The 27734-nt window shown below is 50.4% G+C and overlaps 1 protein-coding gene across 1 annotated transcript in view; it reads right to left on the bottom strand.

Annotated features, from left to right (window-relative positions):
• Itgb5 (integrin subunit beta 5) overlaps positions 1 to 27734 on the bottom strand; it is a 117096-nt gene that overhangs the window by 2570 nt on the left and 86792 nt on the right. The window contains exons 10-13 of the mRNA XM_032900148.1: positions 26815 to 27244; positions 7430 to 7652; positions 2631 to 2731; positions 207 to 326 (exon numbers count right to left, since the gene is read on the bottom strand). Of these exons, the coding sequence (XP_032756039.1) occupies positions 207 to 326; positions 2631 to 2731; positions 7430 to 7652; positions 26815 to 27244 (874 nt within the window). The remainder of the gene's footprint in view (positions 1 to 206; positions 327 to 2630; positions 2732 to 7429; positions 7653 to 26814; positions 27245 to 27734) is intronic.

Here is a 27734-nt window from a genome sequence, read left to right as displayed (position 1 = left end):
CTGCTTCGGCAGAATGGCTGGCTAGTGTGCTCCACACACGCGCTTTGAGATGGAGTCTCACGGAGCCCAAGCTGGCCTTTAAATGCCCTGAATTTCTCATCTCCCCATCTTTTCCTTCCTGAGTGCTGGATTCGCAGGCTGGCGCCACCACCAAGGGACTGGCACAAGAAAGCGGGCCAAGGCTGGCCCCTTGGGCTCTCACCTACCTGGCTCCCTGAGGACAGTCAAGTTAGACTTCCCATTGGGCAGTTCTGTGTAGCTGAACATCATAACGCAGTCCTTAGCAGTTTTGTAGAAGCAAAGCACGGCTTCCTGGTCATCTTTGACTAGGAGAGAAGCGAGCAGAGACATCCTAAGCATCTCACTGGATTGTACTAGAACCACTCACGGACAGGGATGGAAGCCGAGCCCCACAGGAAAAGACGGGAGACGCCAAGAGGCCTAAGGGCGTTCAAATGAGCTCAGATTTCTCATATCAAGAACACAGGCCCAGGGCTAAGCTTATGAATTTGGGGACATGTGGATCCCATCAGGATTGTCAACCCTCTGGAGCACTGGCTAGTGGTGACAGGAAATAAAAAGTCTTCAATGGTTGGGAGTCGAGGTGGATGAATGGAACTGGATGCAGCAGGCCTGAGTTGACTAAAGTGAGAGCTGGAACTCAGGGCGCTGAGGCTCTGAGGATGAGAGGCTGCAGGGTGGTGGCACTCCACACTGATATGTGAAGCCCTGTCGGAGATCAGGCCATTAAAGGGCCAGCTCTGTGTAAATTGGGTCTCACTCCTGGCAAACCCCTTCCTTGGCTGGCACAGCCCTTCTCCCTCCCCACACGGCCCTTGACCCTGTCCTGTCCAGGTACCAGGTCCCCAGAAAAGGATTTTAAGGCTGATCTTCAGGAGGTAAAGAGGTTGGCGAAAAGGAAGTCAGGCCGCAGGGGTACATGCATCCCAAACCACAGGTCAGTGCTGGGACACTAAATGTGTCTCCTTTCCTGTCTTTTCAACAGGCGCTTCAGCTAGGAAGTAGATGAACACCCGGTGTGGTTCCCAAACACGAATGAAAGGGCCAGCTTCTTCTCTCAGCCCCCTCAGACTTGGCAAGAGTGTATTTTTAAAAGCACAAGGAAGAACTGGACGCCACGGCACACAATTATAATCCCAGCACTTGGGAGGCTGAGCCAGGAGGATGGAATGTTTCCAGTGGGATATATAGTGAGAACAATGTAAAAACGGGAACAAAATAGTAAGGCTGGGCATGGTGGCGCACACCTTTAACCCCAGTACCCCTGAGGCAGAGGGAGGTGGGTCTCTCTGAGGTGGAGGCCAGCCAGGACTCCCATAGTGAGACCTTGCCTCAAAACTAACTAACTAACTAACTAACTAACTAAATAACTAACTAAATAAGCAAGTAAGCAAAGAAACGAGTAAATAAATAAGGAAAGAAAGAAAGAAAGAAAGAAAAAAAGAAAGAAAGAAAGGAAGGAAGAAAGAAAGGAAGAAAGAAAGAAAGAAAGAAAGGAAGAAAGAGAGAAAGCCAGCCGTGGGGCAGGTGGTGGCTTGTACATATATGCCTCTGCAAATTCCCCTCGGTGGCTCGAGCTAGGAAGAGGCTACCCCACGTAGGACAGACTTGTCTGTGGGAGGTGGGAAGGGGACCCTTTTTCTTCCCTAACTACATGTGCTTCATGAAAAAAAGAGCCCAGCCAGGCCCTGGATAGCAAGGCAGGGAAAGAGCTAAAGGCAGGGATTTCAGGCGAGGGGCTGCAAAGAATTCCCATCTCCCCAGAGGCTGGCCCAAGGCTGGCCACGTGGTAAGTGCTCACTGAACGTTGGTGAGATAAATGGACTCAGCACACTTCAGTGCTCTGCTCGGGCCAAGCAGTTCATCAGAACCAGGAAACAAAGAGTCTACAAAGAGAGAAGCCAGGACCAAGGCAGACAAAGCCAGGGCTGGGAGTTTACAGCAGCTGGGGGGTCAAGACAGAGGTTAAGTCTGCTAGTATTGGCGAGCCTTGGTTGAAATTTCTCTCGTCAGATATGCAGTCCCTTAGGAACTGTTTAATCATTTCAAAATGTAGCCAATTTAGGAAACTCACAATGTGGTGCCACCACCCGAAAATGTCCACGTGCTGTTAGCATTCGATCTTGTGCCCCCTCTTCCTATTCTGTGCACACCGTTTAATTAATAGCTTCGCTCTTTTCTCCCTAGCTTCTTTACTTAGCTCAATACACATTATAACACTCTCTTCCTGTGGTAAGATAATAACCCATTGTGGATGGATATTGTACCACTCATCAGTTAATGAACAACTGACCATCACAATCAAGGCCATAACCATTTATGTAAAAAAAAAAAAAAAATCAGCCCAAATTTTTAGGTCATGGCTGTGTGCTGATTCTGTGAGCAGCTTTTTGGCAGTCGCCAAACAAATTTCTGTATGAGAATCCTGCCAATAACATGCAAGGGTCCCGCCCCAGGGTCCCCTTGGGGAACCAGCAATCATGCCCAGGAAGCTACACTGGGTTTAACTCAAGGCTGAGACCATTTGCTCCCCAGGGAAGGAAAAAAAACCCCTGGACGCCTGCCAAGGTCCATAGAGACAGCGGTCCACAGTTCTGCAGGGCACTCACCGATGCTGTCTACCCATGTGATCACCTCATCTTTGCACTGGTGGTGGCAGGTCTGGTTGTCAGGTTTCCCCTGGTGAAGCAGCGAGCATTCCACACAGTCTCTGAGAAAACAAAGGCGGTCATTAGCTGCTGCGTATTGTCCTGAAAGCTCAGCCGCACTCTGAAAGCCTGGCCTTGGGGACACGATGCTCTGACATCTTGCTAGTGTTAAAAGGAAGCCCTGGGGCCTCAGGGAGATATGTCTGAGTTTAGAGGTGTATTTGGTAATACCGCTCAGTTTGCCAGCAGCAGACCTTCCCAATGCTGGACAGCAGAAACCAAACCAAATCCATCTGCACTGACTACGGTGAACTGGCCAAAGATCAGCTCCGTGGAAGAGGTTTCCAGGGCATAAAAGTGACTCCTGGCCCGTGGAGGAGCCTCCACATTCCTGGGTCCAGTGTTCGAAGCCCTTGTGCTATGCCGACCTCAGTAACCCCATCTGTCACTCTCTGGACAAGGCTCTGTGGCATCCCCTCTTGCAGAGGGCATTAGCAGCAAGCCTCAACGCCTGGGGCTCAACCACAACTGGAAGAGCTGACCTCTAGGGTGCAGCTTCCTGACAGTTCTGGTAGCCAGAAGAACTGATGCCGGTGTCTGGGTACCCTGGGTCCCAACCCCATTCCCATTCCCATACAGTGTCCACCTGTCAGCATCCTTCAGGGCATGCTGGCCACTTGTGTGGTAATTGTCTAAACTCGAGCTTTTATAACGGAGACCTTCTCTAGAAAATAGATAAGCCACAAAGAAACCCTCTCCGTCCCCGTCCCCCCCCACCACGGGCTGGCAGCACGTGAGGATGCTTTATTACATACAATGCTCTGTTGAACAGTTATTACATTCTAAATCATCAGAACTGGGTCCGGATGGAGTCTCCCTCCTACGACTGCATCAGCTTGGGAACACAGCTAGGAGGACAGGCCTCAGCCAAAGCTGCTGTTAAAATTTGTAAGAGGAAAGGTCCCTGCCTGTAGGATGATGTCATCACGCAGGTGTGGGCAGGTACAAGATAGAACAAGGCTTGTCATTGGACAAGAAGGAAGGATGGGCGGGATAGAAGTTTTAGAGAGAGGAGGAGTCTAGAAGGGAGGCAGAGGAAGCAGGAGAGAACATGGAGTCAGATGTTAAGATTCCCCTCTGGGGGGCTGGAGAGATGGCTCAGTGTCAGCTACAGTGTACTTATAATAAATAAATAAATCTTTAAAAAAAAAAGATTCCTCTCTGCACATCTACAGGTTGTTATGAATATTCTTTTTTTTTTAAGATTTCTTTTCTTTTTCTTTCTTTTTTTTTAAAGATTTCTTTAATTATTTCATATATGTGAGGACACTGTAGCTGTCTTCAGACACACCAGAAGAGGGCGTCAGATCCCATTACAGATGGTTGTGAGCCACCATGTGGTTGCTAGGAATTGAACTCAGGACCTCTGGAAGAGCAGTCAGTGCTCTTAACCTCTGAGCCATCTCTCCAGCCCCTGTTATGAATATTCTTAAGGGATGGATGTGTACAGGGCTTTGTATGTCTAGATGAGCAAATTATATCTTATCAATTGGATCAGAGGTTATTGTGTTGTGTGTTCTTTCATGTGGCGATTTAAGTTTAAGAGAGTATGTGGTGGTGGAGACACCAGGCCGCCACGGAATTGGGATGTATATGTCTGGCATGGTGGCAGCCTGCCTTGGGAACTAGATGGGTAGAGAGATTGCTGCCAGGCTCAGAGAGAAGCCATCGGCAGTGTGATGTGGGATGGAGCAGAACAGGTGAGACGCTTTGCTGACTGAGATTAAGAAATCTAGCAGATATCTTGGGGCACTGCGGTGACAGGCCTAGAGTGGGATAAAAGACAGCATTTTTTTTTTTTTTTTTTTTTAATTTTACAGCAACACCTGCCTCCTTGGGAAGACCAGGGTCACACCATGGGGAAAGTAAACTCCAGGGCAGAGTGAGTAGGGTCAGGCAGCACAGGGGACAGCAGTCTTAGGATTCCGGGAAAGTGGCATTTGGAGGTCTAAAGACATGAGAGGGACGTGCAGGGGAGGTGCCCTGACACTAAAGAGATGGCTATCCCCACAAAACACCAGTCACCGTGCTCATCCCACATGCTGATGGGGATCCAAACAGCTGGGTGTCTAGAAAGTTCCCTGGTCCCAGAGGGAAGCCACACACAACTATCTGATTGAAGTTATATTCCCAGCACAGGAGCTGGGGACCTTGGCCTCGGGGCAGGAGGGAGCTCCATCCCACAGCAGAGCCACTTTCCAGAGGAAAGGCCCAAGAGGAGCGGATCAGGACCCTTCCTGGAGTCTTGCCTCCCGGACAGACTCGGAACCACCTTCTGGACATCAACAAGGACCGGGCAGTGGGTAGATCATGAAGGGAGAGGGCTGGGACTTTCTCAAGAGGTCACGGATATGCTTAGGATTCTAACTATTCCACAGTTGGTGGCAAACCCTCTCCCGGGCTGATCCTACCCAGATACTCTATAGAGTTGGAGCTGGGCAGTGCAGCTCATAGCTGTCTCTGTTCTGTATGGTCCACTCTCCCACACCCACCTCCCCTCAGGGCAGGCAGGCTCAGCCAGTGGCCAGGAAGGGGTGGCCCCACCTCTGGTCATTCATGCCTGCTGGACCTTCTGCCAACCTCCTGGATCCACACACGGCAAAAAGGATGCCTGCTTCTCACTGACTGGAACCTACAGCTTCCCTCAGATACCCTGCTGTATCCCACAGCTCCAGGTCACTCCTCGGACACCCTCCAACAACCCACGTGGATACAGCAGCCTAGAACCGAACGCCCTGTGCTGGGGGGGAACTCAGAATGCACTGTAATTACCTGTGAAAGCATGTCTGCCCCTTTACAAAACAAGCCGCTCACAGATTTTTTTTTTTTTTTTTTTTTTTTTGGGAGCTGGGGACCCAGGGCCTTTTTTTTTTGTTTTTTTTTGTTCGAGGCATGTTAATTAGAATCAGCTGGAGCTGAGCGTGACCTCACCGAAGGGAAGGGTGTGTTCGGCTAGTTCTAGAACACCAGGGATGACAGGGCTAAAGTATTCGAAACCTCTCAGAAAACAGCAAGTAGGAAAATGGCCTAAAATGTCATGATGAAAAGAACTCTGGAAAAAGGGAAAGAAGAGAGGGAGGGAGGGGAAGAAGAAAGAAGGGAAGAAAGAAAGAAAAAAAGGAAGGAAGGAAGGGTGGCAGGCAGGCCAAGAAAAAGAGAAGGAAAAGGAGAAAGAAACATGTTTGTATTAGACTACCAAAGAGACGGAAGGTCAGTGTGGTCCGGGGATAGATAACAAGGGCCAGTCCCTGTCTCTGGGCCTTCCTAGCTCTTGTTTTTCCCTGAAGTCTTTAAACCTTGCATTGCCTGCCGCTCCACCGGAAGGTAGGGGAGGCTTCATCTCCTTTAACTGACTTCCCGTGTGCTGCCCTAGCTCGGCCCACTCCCCACGAGCCCCACGTGCCCTGAGCAGTGGGAGTAACACTGACTGGAAGCTGTCAGGGGTGGGGGCGGGGCTGGGAAGGAGGAGTCCCTTGGGCACAGCATGCTGACTAGGGCAGTGATGCCAGTCACACAGGCATGGCGCCTGGCCACTCCCTGCCTATCTTGTCACTCGATCTGGAGACAGGTACGGTTGCCCATGCCCAGGGTTGTCTGTGGCACACGGCCAGGGAGGGTCAGGCCATTCTGAATGCTTGTGAGCACAGCTGACCAGCCACAACTGCAGGCCCTGCGAGCATCACTTCATTATCAGCCTGGCCAGACGTTTGCGGGGAAATCTGCCAAAAGAAAATCGCACACTTGTGCTCCTCTCCGCCAAGGAGCAACACTGCCTGTATCGCCAACTTGTTTCTGCTTGGCGCCCGGCTTCCCCCACTGCCTGCCTGGCTCCTCAGCCTCAGCGATGACACAGCTGTTATCCAGCAAGTCCTGCCAGCCGATGGCAGGCGTTCCCGTGCTCCAGGCAGCACTGTAGCTTGACTCTCGCAACCGACTTTTGTTGCACTCCGGTGGCGTGAAGAGCAGAGCGGAGGGTGGGCATCAGGCTGTGTGACCTGACCCAGGGCTGAGCCCAGTGTCTGTAGACTAGACAACCTCTACATAGCCGCTCTATCATCGGCACAAATAGAGCAGAAAAATCCGAAGCCCCCACTCTTGCTTCGGGCAGCCCTATCTAGGTCAGCTCTTTCCTATTTGCTCTCCGATTCTAGTCTGTTCCATGCAGCAATTCCCACAGGCCTGGTCGATGACGCATTGTTTGGGACATGCTCTGTGGAGGATCTCAGCCGCACGGAGAAGGACGCACACGCATTCCCTTCTGAGCAAACTGTAGCATGCTCAAGGGTGCGACGGACCCAGCACCAGGTCCATCTCATTCATGGATGTCACTCTGCAATTTCAAAAATTTTTTTTTTCTTTTTTTCGGAGCTCGGGACCGAACCCAGGGCCTTGTGCTTGCTAGGCAAGCGCTCTACCACTGAGCTAAATCCCCAACCCCTCACTCTGCAATTTCTAAACCTGCTCGGCCTGGATCCATGGTGTCGCTTCTTCGTGTGGACTATTTGAACTTTTCTTCCACCGGTCCTCTCTTCCTCCCCCACAACCACTAATAACAGCATTTCATAGCTAGCACCAGTTTTGTTTGGCAGTCAGGCTGTATATAGACGGGACGGGCTGGACGGCAGGCACTAGAGGCTTGCTAGGGAGGAAGCCTGACGAAAGGCAGACCTGGGATTGAGGGTGGACGAGCGGACCCTTACCTCTTGGAGCTGCAAGCATCAGGGCAGGTTGGGCACTTCTCACACGTCTCCCCAAAGGCTCCAGGCTCTGTGCACTGGCACTGCCCACAGACGCAACGGCCTCGGTCGCTGCAGATCTGCCCATCCTTGGCCCTGCACGTGCTGATGTCTGTTGAGCAGTTACAATTGTCCCCAATGTAACCGACGTGGCACTTGCATTCTCCGCAGTGACACTCGCCATGGCCTAAAAGGACACACACACGCCATCAGTCCGGGCCTGCTGGTCTTCATATACGACGGAACACCCCCCACCCCACCCCAGTGCCTGTCATGTGCCAGGGAGAGGAATGCCACAGAGATTAAGGCACCGACTGATGATGTCATAGAATAATACATGCGACCTGGCAGGGTACAGACTGCTGCTTTTTTTTTTTAATTAATTTATTTATTTTTATATAGGTACATTGTCGCTGTCTTCAGGCACACCAGATTACAGATGGTTGTGAGCCACCATGTGGTTGCTGGTGTTTGAACTCATGACCTCTGGAAGAGCAGTCAGTGCTCTTAACCACTGAGCCATCTCTCCAGCACCGCCCCCCCCCTTTTTTTTTTTTTTTCGGAGCTGGGGACCGAACCCAGGGCCTTGCGCTTGCTAGGCAAGTGCTCTACCGCTGAGCTAAATCCCCAACCCCGCCCCTTTTTTTTAAAAAAAGATTTATTTATTTTATATATGTGAGTACACTGTTGCCGTCTTCAGACACACCAGAAGAGGGCATCATAAGCCATTACAGATGGTTGTGAGCCACCATATAGTTGCTGGGAATTGAACTCGGTACCTCTGGAAGAGCAGTCAGTGCTCTTAACAGCTGAGCTACCTCTCCAGTTGACTGCTGCTTTTAAATGGTCCACTTCTTGGCCAAGCCATGACACAAAACCAGAAAAGCTTCCTGACTCGGTTGATGTGTGAAAACAGTCTCCCTATGTGCCCACACCGGAATCTGAATAATGAGGGGCGAAACTACGGATGAGATTAAGCAGAGCAGACTCTTCCGGAACGTCCACTTGGGCCCTAAACCTACCAACAAGGTCCTCACAACCCGAGCAGGGCCTTGGGGGTGACTACAGAAGGTGGTAGCTAGGGGACAATAGAAGAAAGATGCAAGGAACGCTGCCCCAGAAGCTGGGGAAACCTAGCGCCTTCAGGGGTATGGGACTATAACCACGTAGGCACCCTAGCCAGACAGAGGAAACAAACTTGGACTCTCTGACCTCCGAACTGCCTGAATGCATAAAACATATGGTGGTTCATTACAGGCTCAAGCAAAACCAAGCCCAGCCACACTTCCTGAGTCCTAATGAGATGCTGACTTTCAGCTCTGGCCCTGGGGTCCGGCCAGTGGGGGTTGGGTGGGGAGAGTGAGCGGGGGCTGGGGAGCCTTAGCCCACAGTGGCACTCAAGTACTGACTGTGGTCCTGTTGGCTCCATCCATTCTTTCAGTAACCCACGAGGCAGGCATATCGCTCATGTCATGAGACGTGATAATGGGTGGTGGTGCCGCACCCCTTTAATCCCCGCTCTTGGGAGGCAGGGGCAGGTGGATCTCTAAGTTTGAGACCAGCTTGGTCTATGGAATGAGTTCCAGGAAAGCCAGGGCTACACAGAGAAACCCTGTCTTAATGACTCCCTCTCCCCAAAGGCAGAATCTTGAATAATGAAACTGACAAGTGGAAGAGACAGCTCACAGAAGGTCAAGCCCCGGCAATCAGTCTCAGCAGGGTTTCCCCACTGTGTTCAGGGGGGGATGTTGTAAGCAACAGATCCGATGCTGTTTGCTTGTTCTCTCTATTGGGCTCCCCTAGTCATCTCTGTTGGATGGCAACGTGCCCGATTTGATGACATTTTTGCTATCTGTGACTTGTTGCTTGTTCTTTTGCTTGCTAGATTCCCAAGCAAATACGGTCATTCAAAAATGAGAAATGTGGCTACTGGAGACGGTTGTTAGGCACAGGGAGATATTGCTTCAGGGTTCTGCAGGCACCGAGGGCGTTGTCATCATCACTGCCTGGAGCTGGGCGTGGCTACCTGCTGGGCATAATGTGAGTGTCCTGAAAAGCAGGGACACTGGGTCCTCTGGGGATCTTCATTCCTCGGGGCTATAAATGGCCCACTCTTCCCAAGGCTCCTTTTCATTTGTGTGTCTCTCTGGGTAGTTACATGCACGTGTGGATGGGAGTCCAGAAGAGGGTGTCACAGCTCTGGGAGATGGACTTGACAGGCTGTTGTATGACGTTCGTGCCGGGAACTGGAGCCCGTTCTGCAAGAAGAGCCAAGTCAGAGCTCCCCTCCCTCCCCCACAAGTGGCTCATTTTAAAGGCTGACTGTTTTAGCAGCGTATCTTCCTCCTTGGTGCCTGTTGCTATGGCTGACATCATTAAGAAAACCAGGAGATTTAATGTACTCAGTGTCCACTCACGGGTGAGCTCCAGACTAGAGAGCAGAGCTCTGGGTGTCCCCACAGTGGGGCTCGGCACTGAATTCACCCCCACTTTGGAATCGGCTATGCTGACACTGGATCCCAGCATGTTCCTGACCACTCATGAATCTGCTCCACAATACAGGTTAGGACCTAACTTTAGAGAAGTTATAGCCACTCAACTTCCTGGCCCTCTTCTGGCTTAGCTGTTCTGCAGTGCCCACAATCTTCAAGGAACAGGAGGGGGGCCATCTGAAGTGTCCCTGTGTCTGTCCCAACCTTCCTTCATAGGACAGTGTCTCCACTCACTCTGGGTCTCCAAGCCACAGCGCATTTCCCAGGCTGTGCTGAGGCATATGGCCAGGCCTCTGGGAAGGGAAGAATGCCAGGCAGGCCAAAAGGAGGCTGAGGAATGCAGCCCACGCCACACAGTAGCTGCCACAGATGTACAAGGTCACAGAGTCACATGGGAGTCAGGATGACAACTGTCTCTCCATCAGCATGTGACCAGCACTGCTTTGGGACCTGGATCTGACATACACGACCCCTCACTTCTGCCCCAGGGACTGTGTTGGTCAAGAGTCTAACTTAAATTGAAGTAGTTCATGACTAGAGGCAACCTCCACCCAACATTTCTTTATGGGAAATGGGCAGAAAAGGTAAAGACTGTGCCATAAGTATCCAGACACTTGCCCATACCCAGTTGGCACCATGTGTGGCTCTCTCCTATCTATCCATTCATCATGTATTTTTTTTTTTTTTAAATGAATCTTAGAATCTACTTTAGGGGGTAAGTTTCTGTTTTCATTTTCTGTTTAGAAACATGCGTTTACTAAGTTGCCCAACCTGCCTTGAAGTCATACAATAGTCCAGGTAGCCCTTAGAGTCCTGATCCTCTCACGTCCGTTACCTGAGTAGCTGGTTCGGCTGGAAAACAGTGTACAAGATGGCTCTGACACTCTCTAGTAGCTCACCCATCACAGCCCTCCAGAAAACAAGGGTGTAAGAGCCACAGACGGCATGGCTGGTGCTGTAGTTCCCAGCACGAGGTACTGGAAGCTGAGATTCAGCTTCCTCTCTGCCTCTGGTTTTGGCAGCACTGGAAAGCGAGCCACTTGTAATTTCAAACAGTATCCCAAAGCATCAGCATCAACATTTTGGAAATGTGGATTACTCCATGGGTGAGTTTGGGGTGCCGTGTGTGTGTTCAAGGGAAGATTTGATTTTCTGGTGACCAAACATCTCCAGGCAAAGGTCTTCTTACCGTAGGATGGGCATGCTCAGCAGTGGTGCCTGGAGCTCTGTACCCCCAACCACAATGGCTGAGCGACAAGGAAGCCCCACTTGCTTGTGAGCGCATTTGATACATTGCGGGCCCCAGAGATCCAAACACCCCAAGGCCACTGTAGCTGAGTAGGCTCCAGATCCAGAGAGCAAGAGAGCCTAGGGCAAGAGCCAGTAGAAAGTGGTGGCACATGAGAGGCCACCATGGGCTCTTGGCGGGAACAAGATCCACCAGAGTTGCAATTGTCTAGAAAGCACCCCCCAATCCCAAAGCAGTGCAGACATGACAGGCAAATAAAGCAGCCATAGAGGAGAGTGCAAAGACCCCAGTCTACCTGGGAAAGAGCTGGGAGCAGGGGAGGGGGTAGGAGACAGAAAACTCCTACATGTGGCCTTTTGGCTCCCAGTATTTGAGTATTCCAAAGCAAAGGCGAAGAAAACCAAATGAGAAGGGACGCCAAGGTCTGTACGCGATGACATTGTAGAGGCCACCAATGCTCATGTCCTTAAGGGATCCTTGTTCCCAATGGAGAATCTAGTAGTTGTAGTTTGGTGGCCATCTGGCTGCTCACTGCCTTTTAAAGACAGCAAAAGAGTGAGGGAGGTGGTTTAGTGCTACGGCCTTTGCCTAACATGCACGGGGCCTTCAATTCCATCCCCACCACACACACATTGCACACAAAACTGAATGTAATTAGGTGAAGAAATAGCATCTGCCAGTGTGTCCTTCACATTAGCTGTTGTTCCTAACTAAGAATAGGATCTTTCCAGGGAGGTGGGCTGAGTCCCAGCATCTGCAACATAGTACCACAGAGTAGGTTACCAGGTAACTGGTGGCAGCAGGCATATGAGACTACTGCTTGTCATCTTGACTCAAAGTCTCCCAGTGTCCTTTAGAAGGTGTAACCGGCAGAGCCTCAGAACCTTACAGGTCTGATACATTGTGTCCTTATTGCAAGGTCTGCTCTCTGACCTGGTTGGCATCTTAGTAACTCTGTAGCTTTGTCCTCTCCTAGCCATAGGAACACGTGTATTAAAATGACAAGGGACATTTGGCTCCTGCTCCCAAGATCAATAACCATCCATTGCCAGTGTTACAGGGCCCAGGGGACTTAAAGGGAAGCCTCCTCATCAAAAAGTCAAGCCAAATGATAATGCTATCAAGACAGAGGGCATCGAATCCAATGGTGCCTGTTTAATATCATACAGACATAAATGTTTTCATCGTACAGAGAGGGGATATTAAAGACAGCGGCACACTGCCAGGAACGGCTACACATGTAACTTACGATCAGCACCTCCTTTGTCAGAATGATTGGCAGCTAAATGAACAGGAAGTTGTAAATGTGCTTGTTTATAAAGAATTTCAGCTCTACAGAATTCACAAAAACAGTGCTTATGTGGGCTGGCAGCCAAGTATCCCTGCCTCTTTCTACCAGGCAAAATATTGGCTATTCAGAGGCCTTGGGCTAGAGCTGGGGAGCCAGTGGCCTGTCAGGCACTGGGGGCAGCAAGAGGATGCTCGGCACTGATGCTTCAAGAAGGTGAAGAAGATCAAGGAGGAAGGTGCTAACGGGGGTCCCATGAGGAGGTTGAGCAGGCGGGCAAGCATGTGGGGCTGTGAGTGCACACATCTCCTACAGGCAAGCTGGACAAGACAGGACAGGTAGGAAGCATGAGATTACAGAGCTTTCTTGTGAAAGAAGAAGGTTCAGGAAACCGTTCTGGGGAGAAATAGAGGTGTGGAACTCTAAAGGAATCACAGGCAGACTGGCAGGCGAGAAAATGACTGAGGCCAAGGCTGTTCCTCTGTGAGATGCCCTGCAGGACAGAGCTGAAGATGCTGAGAGTCGATTGTGGAAAGCAAAAGGAGCATGGGCTGGACCAAGCTCAAATCCTCCCTGTGTACTGTGACCTTGAAGAAGCCCCTCACCTCCCAGAACATGTTTCCTTTCCTGTCAGAAAGCATAACACTGTGTGGCAATGCCCTAAAAAATACTTGCCTTTATGCAAGAAAAACCTCTGACATGGTCTATGGCCACAGTATGCCCTGGAAATGGAAGACAGAACTTCGTGCCTCAAACAGTGGGGCTTGGATAGAAGGAAGAACTATGAGGCAGACACTGAAGACTTCAGGAAACAAGATGACTATGTCAGCGACAAGAACAGTAGAGGTCTGACACCTGGCAGCATCACCTTGAAGGAGGGAAGGAATAAAGAGTGGAGAACTATGGACTTCAGGCTTTCCCAAGCAGAGAGGAGGCACTGTCTAACCTTGCACCCTGGACTGTTAGCACTGAAGCCTTACGTCTTGGCTCTTTATTTCTAAGTGGGGCTAGTAGAAACAGCTCCTTACTAGGTAGTCCTGTGAGGTAGGCCATGTAGGCTTCAACATGCTTGGCATTCAGTAAGCACCACCTTCCTCACCCCTATTGTTGCCGTAATGTTGGGGGGAGGCTTCATGCCAACTTGATCAAAGGCCCCCAAAGCTGTAAGTTCCCACAGATTACCTGATCCATGCCCAAGCTTGGGTGCACTGCTTTTGAGCATCAGGGCCTGGTGGAGCTGCTGAACCACACAGCCAGGAGTCTAGGTGGAGTGGTTGACAACACAAAGGCCCACTGAGCCCTGCCTGAGGAGTCCCTGGTCCTCAACACCGGGCATATTCAAACTTGAACATGCACGTACATTTGGAATCAGCAAAGGGAAGCAAACCTGGCTGCAGGCCTCAGCCCTCAGTTCCAGGCCCAGAAAGGCAGCTCCCACTCTATCTCCCCACAGTCTGGGCTCTTCCAAGTCCGGCAGACTGGACTTGGACTTGGAGGAAGAAAGGACCATCTCGATGGAGAAAACTAAGAATGGTTCTCATTCTCCAAGGCAGATAGAAGCCACAACCTTGGGGGTACAAATCATCCCTCCTGAAACCAGCTCCTCTTTAGTTCTAGAATCCACTGGCTCCTTCCCCCAGGGAGACCATTCTGGCCCCGGGAAAGCTGAAGGAAGATGGCCCTCAGCCTGGAAGGCTACTTGCTTCCTTTCTCTTCAAGGTCTTCCTACACCCAAACATCTCACCCTCGTATGTGTACACATCCATGACCTCCTCTGCCCGTGGCTATGCCTCCTCTCTTCCTCATAGTTCTGAGGTTGAGGTCGCCTTCCCATTCAGATGCCCTCTCTGCTACAGCCGTACCTCAGCTTTCAATGCCCCACTGAGCCTCAGAACAGGCCACATAAACAGGAAGTGGCTAAGGAAACATAGGAGTATGTGAGATGGGGAACCTGGCCCATCTGGAGTAACTTCCCTGGTACCTCAAGTCTACCCTCACTTCTGTTCCAGACATCTGAGTGAAACTTTGGGCAGAAGTGGAGCTCTCCAGCAACTATCACGAGAACAGGTTACCAAGATGGCAGCTTTGTATAGTGTAGTCTGTCTGTCTGTCTCCTGCAAGGCCCTAAGTCAGGGCCCACAGTCTCTCCCTCTGTGCCTGTGGGAAGGGAGACTGGAGAGGCCTCTGCACTCCGGCATCGTGGGCACTACTCATCGTGGCTGTGTAGTCTTCTCAGGTAAACTGACCCTGTGCCCAAACACACACCCAGGACTCTCTCTGGGACTTTGAACAGGAAGGGGAAATCTCTCCAGAGACACACTATTTATTCCTCCTGGTTCTCTGTTGACAAACAGACTAGAGTTATGTAATTGACCCTCACTGTCCTTGGGAGTCTCAGGCCGGCCAGGGACTCTGATCTACCCCACTGTTGGACACTACCCCTCAGTACACAGACCTTAGTTACAGAAAGAGCAAAGATAGAGAGAGGTCTTCTGATATGCTCGGGGTATTCCCTAGCTCCCTCACAGAGCTCTCAGCTGCAACTAGATAGACTGTTAGCAACATTGTTTCCTTACCAGGAAGGCCTGAGCTCAGGGCAGCCTCCCCCACAGGGAAGCCCAGCAAAGCTAGCTGGTTTAAGCCAGCTCCACTGAGAGATCTCTGCTGAGTCCCATCGTCTCCAATCCCCTCTCTGAAGTCCAGAGGCTGGACTGGCGTGCTCAGCCCATCCTTAGCAATCTGTACCTATTCCAGGCTCTGACCAGAACTGCCTTCCACAGGGAGAGAAAGAGAGTACCTGTCCCCCTTGCATGGAGAGAGGAAGGCTTTGTGAACAGGCAACAGAAGAACAGACAGTAAGCCTGACATTTAATCCCACTCACTTAGATCAGGTCACGGGAATCTCCTCAGAACGGGTGACAGGACACTAGCAATCTGTCAGAGCTACACCTGGACCTGGACCGTCTCCCAAAGGTGCTTGTGTTTAAGGCTTGTTCTCCAGGTTGGCACAACAGGGACAATGTGGGGCCTAGTGGAAGATAGTTAGGTCACCTGCGGTATACCCTTAAAGGGAATGTTGGCATTTTGACTTGTTTGCTCTGCTCCCAGCCCCAATGAGGTATGAGGCCCCTCATGTTGCCTCAACACAGGAGACAAGGAATGAACCTGAAATCCCCAAAACTGTGACCCAAACCCTGCTTTTCTCCTCTCGTATTGACCTTCTCGGGCATTTTGTCACTGTGACTGAAAATGAACACAGCTAAATACTACGTACTCCATGCAATGTACGCACATGACCTCACTCTACCCAAGAACCTCATGTAGTGAGTACAGTTACTACCTTAATTTCAACAGGCGTGGGAAATGAAAACAGGGGCCAAGTGCGTTCACCACAGCTGTACAGTAGGCAGATGGCTGGGATACGAACTGTGTTTGCTTGACTCTGGAGTCTATACTCTGCCTCTGGGATACAGTTCAGTGGTAGAACGCTTGGCCCCGGGAGTCTGTATTTTTCCTTTGTTTATTTAAGATGGTGTCTTACTGTGTATCCATTGCTGGCCTGGAACTTACATCCACCTATCTCTGCCTCTGGAGCACTGGGGTTGAGAACACCCAGCATAGGGGCCTGTATTTTTAACTATTATGGAGTACCTCTTCTCTGGGGAGGGCAGTCACAACTCATAATTAGCCTAAGGGAACTCAAGGTATGAGATCATGAAGACAGTGTTAGAGCCATGCACAAGCCTGGCTCATCCCACCAGATAGCACTAAGCCAGTTTGGCCTCCCTCATCTTCTCTGTTGAACAGGGCTGGATGGCCCAGCTGTTGGCTTCTCTACCACCACAGCTGCTGCTGATGTGTGACTGGGGCCCTGGGCAGAGGCTGGGAGGCTGGGAGGCCGGGGCAGGCCTCCAGTTCATTAAGCCTCAGATTTAGAGAGTGGAGGAGGGAGAGCATCCAACCTAGCAGGCAGCCTAGCGGGAAGCCTGGGGTGGGGGTGGGGGTGATAAATGAAAGACAGAGAAGAGAAAAACTGAGGCTCCTTAGGGTTGAGGGGGTACGGGGAGGAGGGGAGGAGGAGGAGTGGGTGGAGTGGGTGCTTAGGACCGGGCAGGAGCTTGACATGATCCTTCAAGGCCAAGGTACCTGAGGGTTCATCCTATTACTCAAGATATTGTCTCTGTAATCCCAACTGTAACATAAACCAGGCAGTGCCACACACTTCTGCTACAGAGCTTTCTGTGGCTCCTCTTCCTGTTCTCCCTCTCCTCCTCCCTCTTCTCCTCCTCAGAATATAACATCTCATTTCCACTTTCTGCACAACCTGCAAGGAAGTCTACCATAGGACTTCCTCCACTCCTCCTGGAGTCCCTTCATCTGCTCCTGGCTATCTTTCTTATTCTAATGACTTTGTTTTACTTTGATTTTATGTACATTGGTGTTCTGCCCATTTGTGTGTGTGTGTGTGTGTGTGTGTGTGTGTGTGTGTGTGCGTGCACGCGTGTGAGGGTGTCAGATCCCCCAGGACTAAAACTACAGACAGTTATGAGCTGTCATGTGGTTGCTGGGAATTGAACCTGGGTCCTTTGCAGGAGCAGCCAGTGCTCTTAACCACTGAGCCAACTCTCCAGCCCTGATCCATTCGGATATGAACAGAGCTTCGGGTTGGAACCATCGCCCTGGCTGCGGTATGGCCAACACACAGGCTGGGACAGTGGAAGCTGAGCTGGAGAAACATTAACACTTCAAAGGGGTACAAAAGGTCAGCAGGCAACAGATGGATGGAGAGGTTGGGAGGAAGGTAGGATACAGGGTAGCTTTTAGGCTTCTGCCTTGAAGTTTTGAACAAACCAAAATCTAGATGCAGAGACCTGGGAAAGCCATGCTGGGGGGAAGGACAGAGTTCAGCTGGGGACATATTAGCATAGGGGCCTGCAAGAGGCTCCCAGAACTCAGGAGGGAATGTAAGGGGTTGAACCATCTAGGGTTGTTGAAGGGGTACCCCAGAGAGAATGAGGTGAGGAAGTCCCACCCTGGCGGCTGACTAGAGACGGAAGGTAGGTCAAGAACATTGCTAGGACACTGGGGAAGGAGACGTGGGACTCCAAATGGGACTGAGTTCAGGTCTGAGGAGGAAGCAACCAATGAAAAGGGTGCCTACAGACAACGTGGCTGCGAACCGAGGGAAGATGGGAACGCAGAGCTTGAGGGGAGCACTTTTGTTTTTCCTTCCTCACTTTCCTATTTGTTCTCTCTTCCTCCCTCCTACTTTCTCTTCCTCCCTTCAGACTGGAACATGTTTGAAGGCTGACCAGTCAGGTGTGGAAGCATACACCTCTATTCTCAGCACCCACTTGGGAGAGGCAAGAGAATCAACACAGCTTTGGGGCTAGCCTGGTCTATATAGCACATTATAGACCAGCAAGTGATACGCAGCTCAGCACTGTCTCAAAAAACCAAGCGGCTGACAGAAGACGTACTTAATAGGGAGAGCGTAATGCTTGTCTTTTTGTGCACCTTATCCCATGAGCCCACCAGTCCATACCAATTCAAACTTGTATTTGTGTGTGCCCAGTGCCTAGCTATCATGGTTTCCGGCCCTTAGGGGCCACTCAGAATGTGCTGCTGGTGGCTGGACAAACCTCAAGTCCTGAGGGAAGATAGCCAACAAGGAGCATAACAAAACACCAAGTATCACTGACTTGCAGGCCTCAATGTGATCCCTGACAGTTCAAATTATCACCAAACATCCATGGAACCCATGGGTACCACAAAGAAGAGAACCGAGGACCCTCCTCCCTTTTCCACAGCCATAGACAAACAGAAATCACAGGCTTGGCACCCGGTTCTGTTCCTGTACAATGTTTCAATCTCCCAGCACACACACTGATGCATTCTTGGCCTCTTAGCCAGCTACTCCTGTGTTTGACAAAACAGCCAACCGATGGTGTTTCCAAGTCTCTCTCACTCTCTGCCTTTCACGCGTCTGAGGAGCAAACTGTGATCACTGTGACAGAACCAAGATGGCACCGCTTTAAGCCGTGCTTCAGTAATGAAGGCTGAGACCCCCATTGTTAGTGGTCACAGAGCCCCCCAAAGAATAGCATTGCCTTCCTGGCCTCGACCCCTCATGTCCATGATGATAGTATACCAGCCATGAGGGAGGTAGGGGAAGTCTGGTGTGACTGATGGAATTCAACCCAAGAGAGACTTGTTTAGGTAAGACTAACTGGGCACAGCTTAGAAATGTGGGCCTCGATGTGGGTGATGGCACTGAGGGTGGAACCAGGAATGCAGAGGTTTAGGTAAAGGTACGAACTAGTCAAAGTCTGGCAACCATGGAAAAGAAATGGGCACCATGCATGCACCAGTACGGAGCTCTTCTGGTTTGACTGTACAGTCAAGAGCAGGTGAGACAGGGGCTGCACACCTCCCAGCCAGCCCAGAGGCAAAGCAGGAGGAACTGCTTAAGGCCAGCAGGTTACGACCAGCCTGGATCATAGAACAAGACCTTTTTTCTTTTTTTAAAGGAACTTTAGTCTAGGTTCTGGGCCTCAGTTTCCCCAAAGTAGTTAATACCTATTGACCTACTATGTGTGGCTGGTACTGTTAGGAAAGGCATGTGACGTGGAACAAACAAACAAAACTCCCTCCTGCTCAGAGCTCACTGGCGATGAATTCAAAACACTAGCGTTCATTCACCTATTTCCAAGGACACAATCTCCAAGTCATAAAAGAGCTTAAAAAAGCATTTATGTATTTTATGTGTATGAGTGTATGTATGTATGTATGTATGCACAGGAGTGATACCCAAGGAGGCCAGAAGATGACATAGCAGGCCTCTAGAATTAGAGTTAAAATTATTAGTTGCCGAACGGGTGCTGGGAACCAAACCCAGGCTGTCTGCAAGAGCTGCCCATGTTTTAACCCCCAAGCCATCTCTCCAGCCCTGTAAGACCTGCTTTCAAATAGTCTCCTTGCATTACCATGCCTGCCTGCTGCCTAAGGTCAGCTCCGTGGAATCAAGTAGCCACTGCCTAGGACTTCCTTAGCATGGGACACAGTCGCATTCCCTTAGACTTTGTGGGGTGGTGTTGTGGATGAGCTTCGAGGTCAGGGGTGCCCCAGGAAAAGGAAAGAAAACATCCTGAACAACTCCAGACTCCAGGGGATATTTGACTCTGTGTGGCGCTCCACGGGCGGTGTTCCCAGGAAGGGACACTCACCTCCAAGGACACGAAGCACCATCACATCCTACCCTGCCCCTGTCAATAATCAAGTGCACTGGAGTTCCCAAAACCAGGACCAAAACAAAAACATTGGCTCAATTCCTGAGACAGAGAAGGAAAGCGCATTAAGAGTAACTGTTTCCGCCACCAGAGGTCTCTCAGACTTCTAAATTGAAGAAGAGTGGGAAACTTTCTAACACCACTTCCCTAGGATATCCAAAGGCTGCTAGCATCTATGCGCATATGACAGAGACCTAAGCTCCGGCAACCTCAGGGCTCTATAAATTTGCATGTTTTGCTTACTAAATGCCATTGTGTCCCTCGATAGCCAAACTTCATCAGTTTACGGATCAAGTCGGAAGGCCAAGCCCGGGCATGAGGTATTCTATTTGCATTCATCCCCTTCTAGACAGAGAGAAAAGGGCCAGTGCTGATACCTGTCCATTCTCCCAATCACCGATAACCTAAGCAGTTTCTGGAAATAGGACCAGAGCAGTGAGAGCTTTAATCCCAGGAGCTGAACTCAGAGCTCAGAGCAAGGCAGGCTCTTGCATGCCCCCTCCACTGCTCCTTGTCTTCCGAGCTCACAGAAGCATCCAGAACACGCAGGGAGACGCCTGTGATACTGTACGTGCCCATTCTTCAACCCCAGTGGAAAATTCCAGAGGCAACGGAAACTTAGAAATTCACTCACGACTCCAAGTCCCGCATCTAGAATAACACTTGGCGTGGGGGCAACCAATGCATAATGTGTAACGGATTCTTAATGAACAGTAGGTAGCAACATGCCTAAGACAAAATGAGGAAGCCATCGCTGACATCCTTCGTGGCGCAAGGTTATTACCACCCCAGCTCTGACTTTCCCAGATAGCTTTCCCAAACTTCCAGAAGCTGGCTGGCTGCACGCAAGAGCCCCAGATCATCTGATCATGTGACGGGAAAACTGGGACTAGAGTTCATGATGTTTTCTATTTGGAAGAAGGATCCTTTTTCATGAAGATGTGTGTATGAGTGCCTGTGTGTGTGTGTGTGTGTGTGTGTGTGTGTGTGTGTGTGTGTGTGTGTGTGTGTGTATCTTTATATTTGACAGTAGAATCTGGATATAACTCTCAGTAAGTTTAGCATACAGGATTAACTATGTGAAACGATCCTGATTTTCCTAGGAGCTGCCATGGAAAGCCTACAGGCCCTTTTGGGGTTAACTATATATAGCTTAATCTTGGTTCATTGACAAAGTGCTTGACAAAGCCCTTAGTTAGGGCTTCCACTGCTGAGAAGAGACATCGCAACCAAGGCAACTCTTTTTTTTTTTTTTTTTTTTTTTTATGTTTTTTTAAGAGTTGCTTTTCTCCTTCTGTCTTTTTTTTTTAATTTACTCATTTATTATATATAAGTACACTGTAGCTGTCTTCAGACACACCAGAAGAGGGCATCGGATCCCTTTACAGAGGGTTGTGAGCCACCATGTGGTTGCTGGGATTTGAACTCAGGACCTCTGGAAGAGTAGTCGGGTGCTCTTAACCAGCCCCCAGCCCCCAGGCAACTCTTATAAGGACAACATTTAATTGGGACTGGCTCACAGGTTCAGAGGTTCAGTCCATTCGCATCATGGGAGGAAGCATGGCAGCATCCAGGCAGGCATGGTGCTGGAGAAGAAGCCAAGGGTTCTACATCTTGTTCCGAAGGCAAAGAAAAGAAGACTACTGTCTTCCTGGCAGCTAGGAGGACGGTCTCAAAGCCCACCCCCACAGTGACACACTTCCTCCAACAAGGCCACACATCCTAATAGTGCCACTCCCTGGGTCAAGCATATTCAAACCGCCACAGGACTCAAGAATTTGTCACAGCAGTTCCATGTGGGTTGGTCCTGGCACAACCTAGAGACTCTGGGTATAGTAGTTCCTGCATTTAATCCTAGTACCCGGGAGGCAGAGGCAAAGGCAGAGCGATCTCTGTGAGTCCAGGCCAGCCACATAGTGAGAGCCCCCGCCTAAAAACAACGCAAGCAAAACCCCACGAAACAAACCTCCCTAAAACACACGCATAAAAATGAGCTACACTTATTATTCAGAGCAAATGTATTCAGCTGTCTATAAAATATGTAAATTTCAATGCAATCATAGAAGATACAGCAGTGGCCAAAGCCTCAGGCTACAGATCTGGGGTGTGAAAGTTAATCTCTAGAGAAAGCTGTAAGAAAGCCGGTTGGTGGTGATGTGTGCACTTGATCCCTGCACTCTGGAGGCAGAGGCAGGTGGATCTCTGTGAGTTCGAGGCCAGCCTGGTCTACAGAGCTAGTTTCAGGATTGCCATGGCTACACAAAGAAGTCCTGTTTCAAAACAAACAAACAAACAAAAGAAAAATCCGTGAGAATGGCAGGGTATATTTTTTTAAAAGACAGGGTCACTTTCTAGTAGCAGGAGGAATAGCTCAGTGGTTAAGAGTGCTCACTGCTCTTGCGGGGGACCCAGGTTTGATTCCCAGCACCCACATTTCAGCTCACAACTATTGGTCACTCCCTTCCAAGGAATCAGACAGGGCCTTACTATGCGGTCCTGACTGATCTGGAATTTGCTATGCAGACCAAGATGGCTTCTAACTCCCAGAGATCCACTTGCCTCTGCCAGAGTGCGGGATTAAAGGTGTGCAACCTCACGCCCAGCTCTGACATTTCTGTCACCCTACTAATTTATTATGTATAGCTCGCTGGCTCTGGGCCTTCATGTCTGCTGAGAGCACCCGCTTCCTTGAATTCGTAGTGAAGCTGTTGGAGGTGGTATATTAGTAGCTAATTGCAAGTAAAAGCAAAGGACTGATGACGAGCCACACGCATCTGGGCGGGTTGAGGTGGGGGCGGGGCAAGTCACTGAATACTTCCTATCTGGGACCAAAAACCAGTTCGCTATCCACCTTCCACGCATGGCAGATGAGAATGAAGAGTGAGGGCTGAGATCACAGCGACTTCATCTCGTAGGTGGCAAAGCCACAGGAGGGCTTCATGCAGGCGTGTGCATCCGATTATCCTACAGAAATGACTGGGACCAATGGTTGGCACTGATGCAGGGCATCCTCTCAGGATGCTCTGCCCAGAAGGCTCCTTTCAGGTCAGTACCACAGCATAACCCTCATGACCACTGGGTGGCTAAGCTGACACACCTGGTGGCTAAACTGACACACCTGGTGGCTAAACTGACACACCTGGTGGCTAAGTTGACACACCTGGTGGCTAAGCTGACACACCTGGTGGCTAAGCTGACACACCTGGTTTCTGAGTAGTGGTTGGTAAGGGGGAGGAAAGGACCTGATAAGCCCTGGGCTCTAGCCTGAGGTCAGAGAGGAGAGCAGGAGGAAGAGATATGGTTGGTGGCGGGCATTCTGTGTAGGTCTGTTACAGATTGAACCACACAGTAACTCTTTCCTTGGTCTTTAAAGCCCTGGCCATTCAAAGCTTGGCTTACTTCTGAGTTATTTCTCACCCGGTTTCCCAAGTTTACCTGCCAGACTGCAAAACTTGACTCTGCTACTCTCAGAGGAAAACCAGCCCCCACTAACTGCCCCTTTGCCCGTAGTTCACCCACACACCCTCATACCCACCTTTTTTGGAATGCAGACTGACTATCTGTCCGTTATTTTTGGAAGCCCTGCTTAATCTCTGAAAATCGAGAAACACTTTTCAGACATACCTGGGTAATGTTGTCATGGGTGATGTTTCATTTGGCAAGAAGGAGGGAACCAAGAACTGGGCTTTAATCACAGGAGTCTTTAGCTACGGAGGCCTGGCAGAGCCATTTCAAGTCTACCAAGAACTGTCGGCAACCCCGGGATCTGTTCTTGGAGGCAGGGAAAGATGCTCCAAGATTCAGACTCCCATTTTCTTTTTTTTTCCTTCTTCTTTCTTTTCTTTTCTTTTTTTCTTTTTTTTTTTTTTTCAGAGCTGGGGACCGAACCCAGGGCCTTGCGTTTGCTAGGCAAGCGCTCTACCACTGAGCTAAATCCCCAACCCCCAGACTCCCATTTTCATCTCTGGGAAGGAACTCTGGGTGTTGTTTGGTTCTCTCAATATCCACCACATAATAAAGTAGGATATGTATTACAAAACCCTATTGCAAGGGACTTGGGGGGACCTCACAGTTATAAGACCAAAAAGGTTCTGCTCAAAATTTTATAACTGATTAGATTTTAAATTTCTCGTTCTAAGAGACCCAAGAGGCAGGCTCACCATGAGATTATTATAAGATCTCAACAGCTTCCTGTAAGAGAGTGACCCAGAGCCCAGGAGATGACTATTAGAGATGCAGATCACCAAGCAGCACAAAGTCTGAACGAGTCTCTTTTACTGCATTAAAAATAACTGAACAGACCCCCACCTCTTCTCTCATTTAAAAAGACTCTGAAGGGTCAACACTTTCCGAGAACCAGATAAATAGAAGCAATCCCAAGGGCCTCATAAAACTCCCATTACACACGGAAATTGTTTGGGGACAGAATTATTCTGTAACTTGCGTCTCCGAGAGACCAGTCACAGTTAGAGTCCTGTATACAGAGGCTGTCCCATGGTGATATGTCACGAGAACAGTAACAACTGCTCAATTGCTTCCAGACCTGGTCTTGGTCGCTTTGCTGCTCCTTTTGATGATGGAAAACCTCTCCTGCCTTTTCTCTTCACACTCCTGTCTCTCTCAACAGGGGTCAAGGACCGAAAGCCCAGCAGCAGAGGAAGCACTAGATAAATGTAAGGAGCTTATCTGGCGTCCCCGTCCCCACCGATGCCGGCCCGAAGTCTGTCCAGCACTCCCAGTTCACCCCACCCCCAGCCCCAACCACCACCATTACCTCAAGACAGACCTCAACCACATGACCTACTTCCAGGATGGGCTGCAGGGGCCGGGGTAAGGAGAAGTGCCAGACTGCTGAGGTTTGAGAGCCCGAGTCAGCACTTTCAGGAGTCGAGTGCTTAGGAAACCGGCTTCTCTCCCATGAAAACCCCATTGGAGGAACTCTTCCAGTTACCTAAACCCAACCAGTGTGTGCAGCTCCAGAGCAGAGCTCAAGCTGGTCACGGGGACCCCGGAACTGGAGGGAGGAATGCTCGCCACTGCTCAGCTATATCCAGAAGGAGCCAGTCGGTCTGAGACAAGGAAGCTTGAGACCAATTCCACAACAACCTAAGTGCAGAAACCCTTTTCTCCAGGAAGTCCTAGAGTGCTTTCACACTTCAGCTAGTGTGGCTTTAAGGGGAGATCTGGCGGGATGTGCGACGAAGGGTCAACATTTTCTAATCAGCAGTTTACTAAAGTAATTCAAGCTCCGCTCTGGAGGAGAGAGAGGGTGAACTTTAGGACACAAAGTCAATGCAGACACCGATGCTCACTTGAGGGAATAGTTGGGAAGGAAAGAAACTAACCTCTTAGGACGAGGAAAACGTAGATGACTTTAAACATTGCTCTCTACCATTCGGAACATTCTAGACTTAAGAATAATCCCTCCACTCTCTGGAAAAGCAGTTCTCTTGACAGCATGGAGAGCGGGATAGAGGAGGGTACACGGGAAGTAAGAAAATGGCCCCTTGACTGGTTTGCCAGATGGTTCCCATCAGTCCTGCTCACCACAGAGACAGCACAGCCTGACCACACTTCTACCAACTTCCGGTTTTCCAAGTTTCCTTTCAGGGCTGAGTATAACTTATGTGTTGGGGGAGAACGCCCCATCTTAGGAAGTTAGCGAGCTGGTGTACTGCTTGTCTACACGGGAGCCATAGATCTGGGTCACCCCTCTGGGGTCTGAATCCAGGGCCCACGGGGTCACAGGGTTAGTTGGGTAAGTGGGAAAGACCACCAGGGGCCTTTCAGACACACGCTTTTGGCAGAACTCTGCAATGTCAGATGAACTCAGAACTGTGGGTTCTGGTGGTTAAATAAAAAAGTGTGTTTATTCAGAATCCCCAAAGTGTTAGGATTTCCCCTCAGAGGTCCACTAACACACCCCGCACCAACTGCCCTGTACCGGTTAGACTCTGGGCTCACTAAAGCTCCTGGTTTATGTCTCCTTCTAGTCTCGAAGTAACGCAGAAGCAAGCATTGTTGGCCCAGTTCTAGAGATGGGAAAACCAATGTCCAAGAGCAGCCAAGCGTCTGCCTATTAAACTGTGCGGATGGATTTGCACGGGCAAATTCGCTCCCGAACAACACGGGCCAAGCAGCCTTCTGGAGCAAAAACATTCCCAAGGGTTCTATCTGACTCCCGATTTCAAGAGAAAAACACTGTAAAATACTACTGCTAACACAACCAGGGCGTCTGTTGTGACTAAGGGGACAGAAACTCCATCCCTACCATGCTGGAATTCTTTATAAGCTCACCCCCAGGACCCGCAGGCTCAGCCTGACACTGCCAGCTCCCAGGGGCATGGCTCTGACCTATCCAGCCAGTGTCTGCCTTTTGTGGCAGGTGTGTGCTGGGCACATTCGGTCTCGTTCCTCACAACTCCACCCCGGCAGCGACCCATCCCGCTATTTCTGTGAACCTACGCTCACTCGCTAGCACCAGTGAACCACTGATGGCGGGTCCCAGAGGATTCCGGTCTTTCCACGACACGCCGATGACCTGCACTTTGCACAACAGTTTTGAACACTTCAATCCCACCACCCTCATGTGCTCAAGCCCATCTCACAGATTTGTATACAGGAAGCCTCCTTTCTTCCCCACCTACGCAAGCCTACCACCTGTCTGCCCATTGGTAACCATGGGTAACCTCCCACAATGCTACGTCATCACGTGCGCCCAACAGGTCTTCTCCACCAACCCCAGACTTCATCGTCATGGCCAGCCGCCACCCACCAGACACACTGCGCAGGTAGGTCCAACCAGAGCGGAGCCACGACAGACTCCCTCATACCTGATGTTTACATTCTACATGAGGGCACCCACCCTCGTGCCACGGGCAGGCAGGACTTGTCTTGTCCTGGTTTTTGCCCAGTCAGAACAGTCCCAGGCATGACCCTTAGCACCACCATCCTGAGAAAGGCAGGTCTGGGTCCATGTACTATCCAGGCGTGGGTGTGGCTCAGAACAAAGATGGTGGCTAGAGGCCTACCTGAGCATAGGACGCCCTTGTTCCTGGCACAGGAAAAGCTGTCGCACTCGCAGAAGGGCCCGTAGATCCTCCCGAACTCACTCTCGAAGCAGGAGCACTGGTTGCAGCTGCATTCCCCACGTCCGCTGCACAGGGGTTTGCCTTCCGCCTCCCGGCACAGGTTCTGGTACCCGCTCTGGTTCTCGCCCTCCTGGCACTCGCACCTGGTGCCCAGGTAACTGGGGTCACACTCGCACAGCCCACAGACGTATGTTCCGTTCCCACTGCATCTGGCACTGTTGGGCTCCAGCCCGGTGCTACAGCCGCATGTGCAGTTGTAGGCGACTTCCACCTGCAGACTGTCCCGGAAGCCCACAGGCCTCAAGGTAAAAGACTGTGTTGTATGTCTGCCAGGGCAGCTCCGAGCCTCCACAGACACTTCAAAGGACGCCTGGGGGTAGAAGGAGAAGAGACGTCATAGCCATAGCAAGCCACGGTTCCCACGCATGGGGGCGGGGAGGGCACAGCTAAATATACCCTGTATAAATACTATCTAGTCCAGCACACAGGTGGAACCCTGGTAGGAACTGACAGCCAACAATACCACGTACTTCATGGAGAAGAACACTTGGTTATGCTAATGTTCAGTAAGAATTGGGCATTATATGAGAACACTGTCGCTGTCTTCAGACACACCAGAAGAGGGCATCAGATCCCATTACAGATGGTTGTGAGCCACCATTCGGTTGCTGGGAATTGAACTCAGGATCTCTGGAAAAGGTCAGTGCTCTTAACCACTGAGCCATCTCTCTGAAGAAATGCAGGAGGGGTCAGCTTCATGTGGCTCTTTCTCTCTTCTTGTATCCCATCCTCATCCACCCCCACTGCTCTGCACATCTCTCCTCCCATCTCAGAAGCCATTCACTCAACCAGCATTTACT

The sequence above is a fragment of the Rattus rattus genome, chromosome 4, assembly GCF_011064425.1.
Source record: "Rattus rattus isolate New Zealand chromosome 4, Rrattus_CSIRO_v1, whole genome shotgun sequence".
Classification (NCBI taxonomy): Eukaryota; Metazoa; Chordata; class Mammalia; order Rodentia; family Muridae; genus Rattus; species Rattus rattus.
Note: the sequence above shows the minus strand (reverse complement) of the source record. Positions and strands in the feature narration are given on the sequence as shown.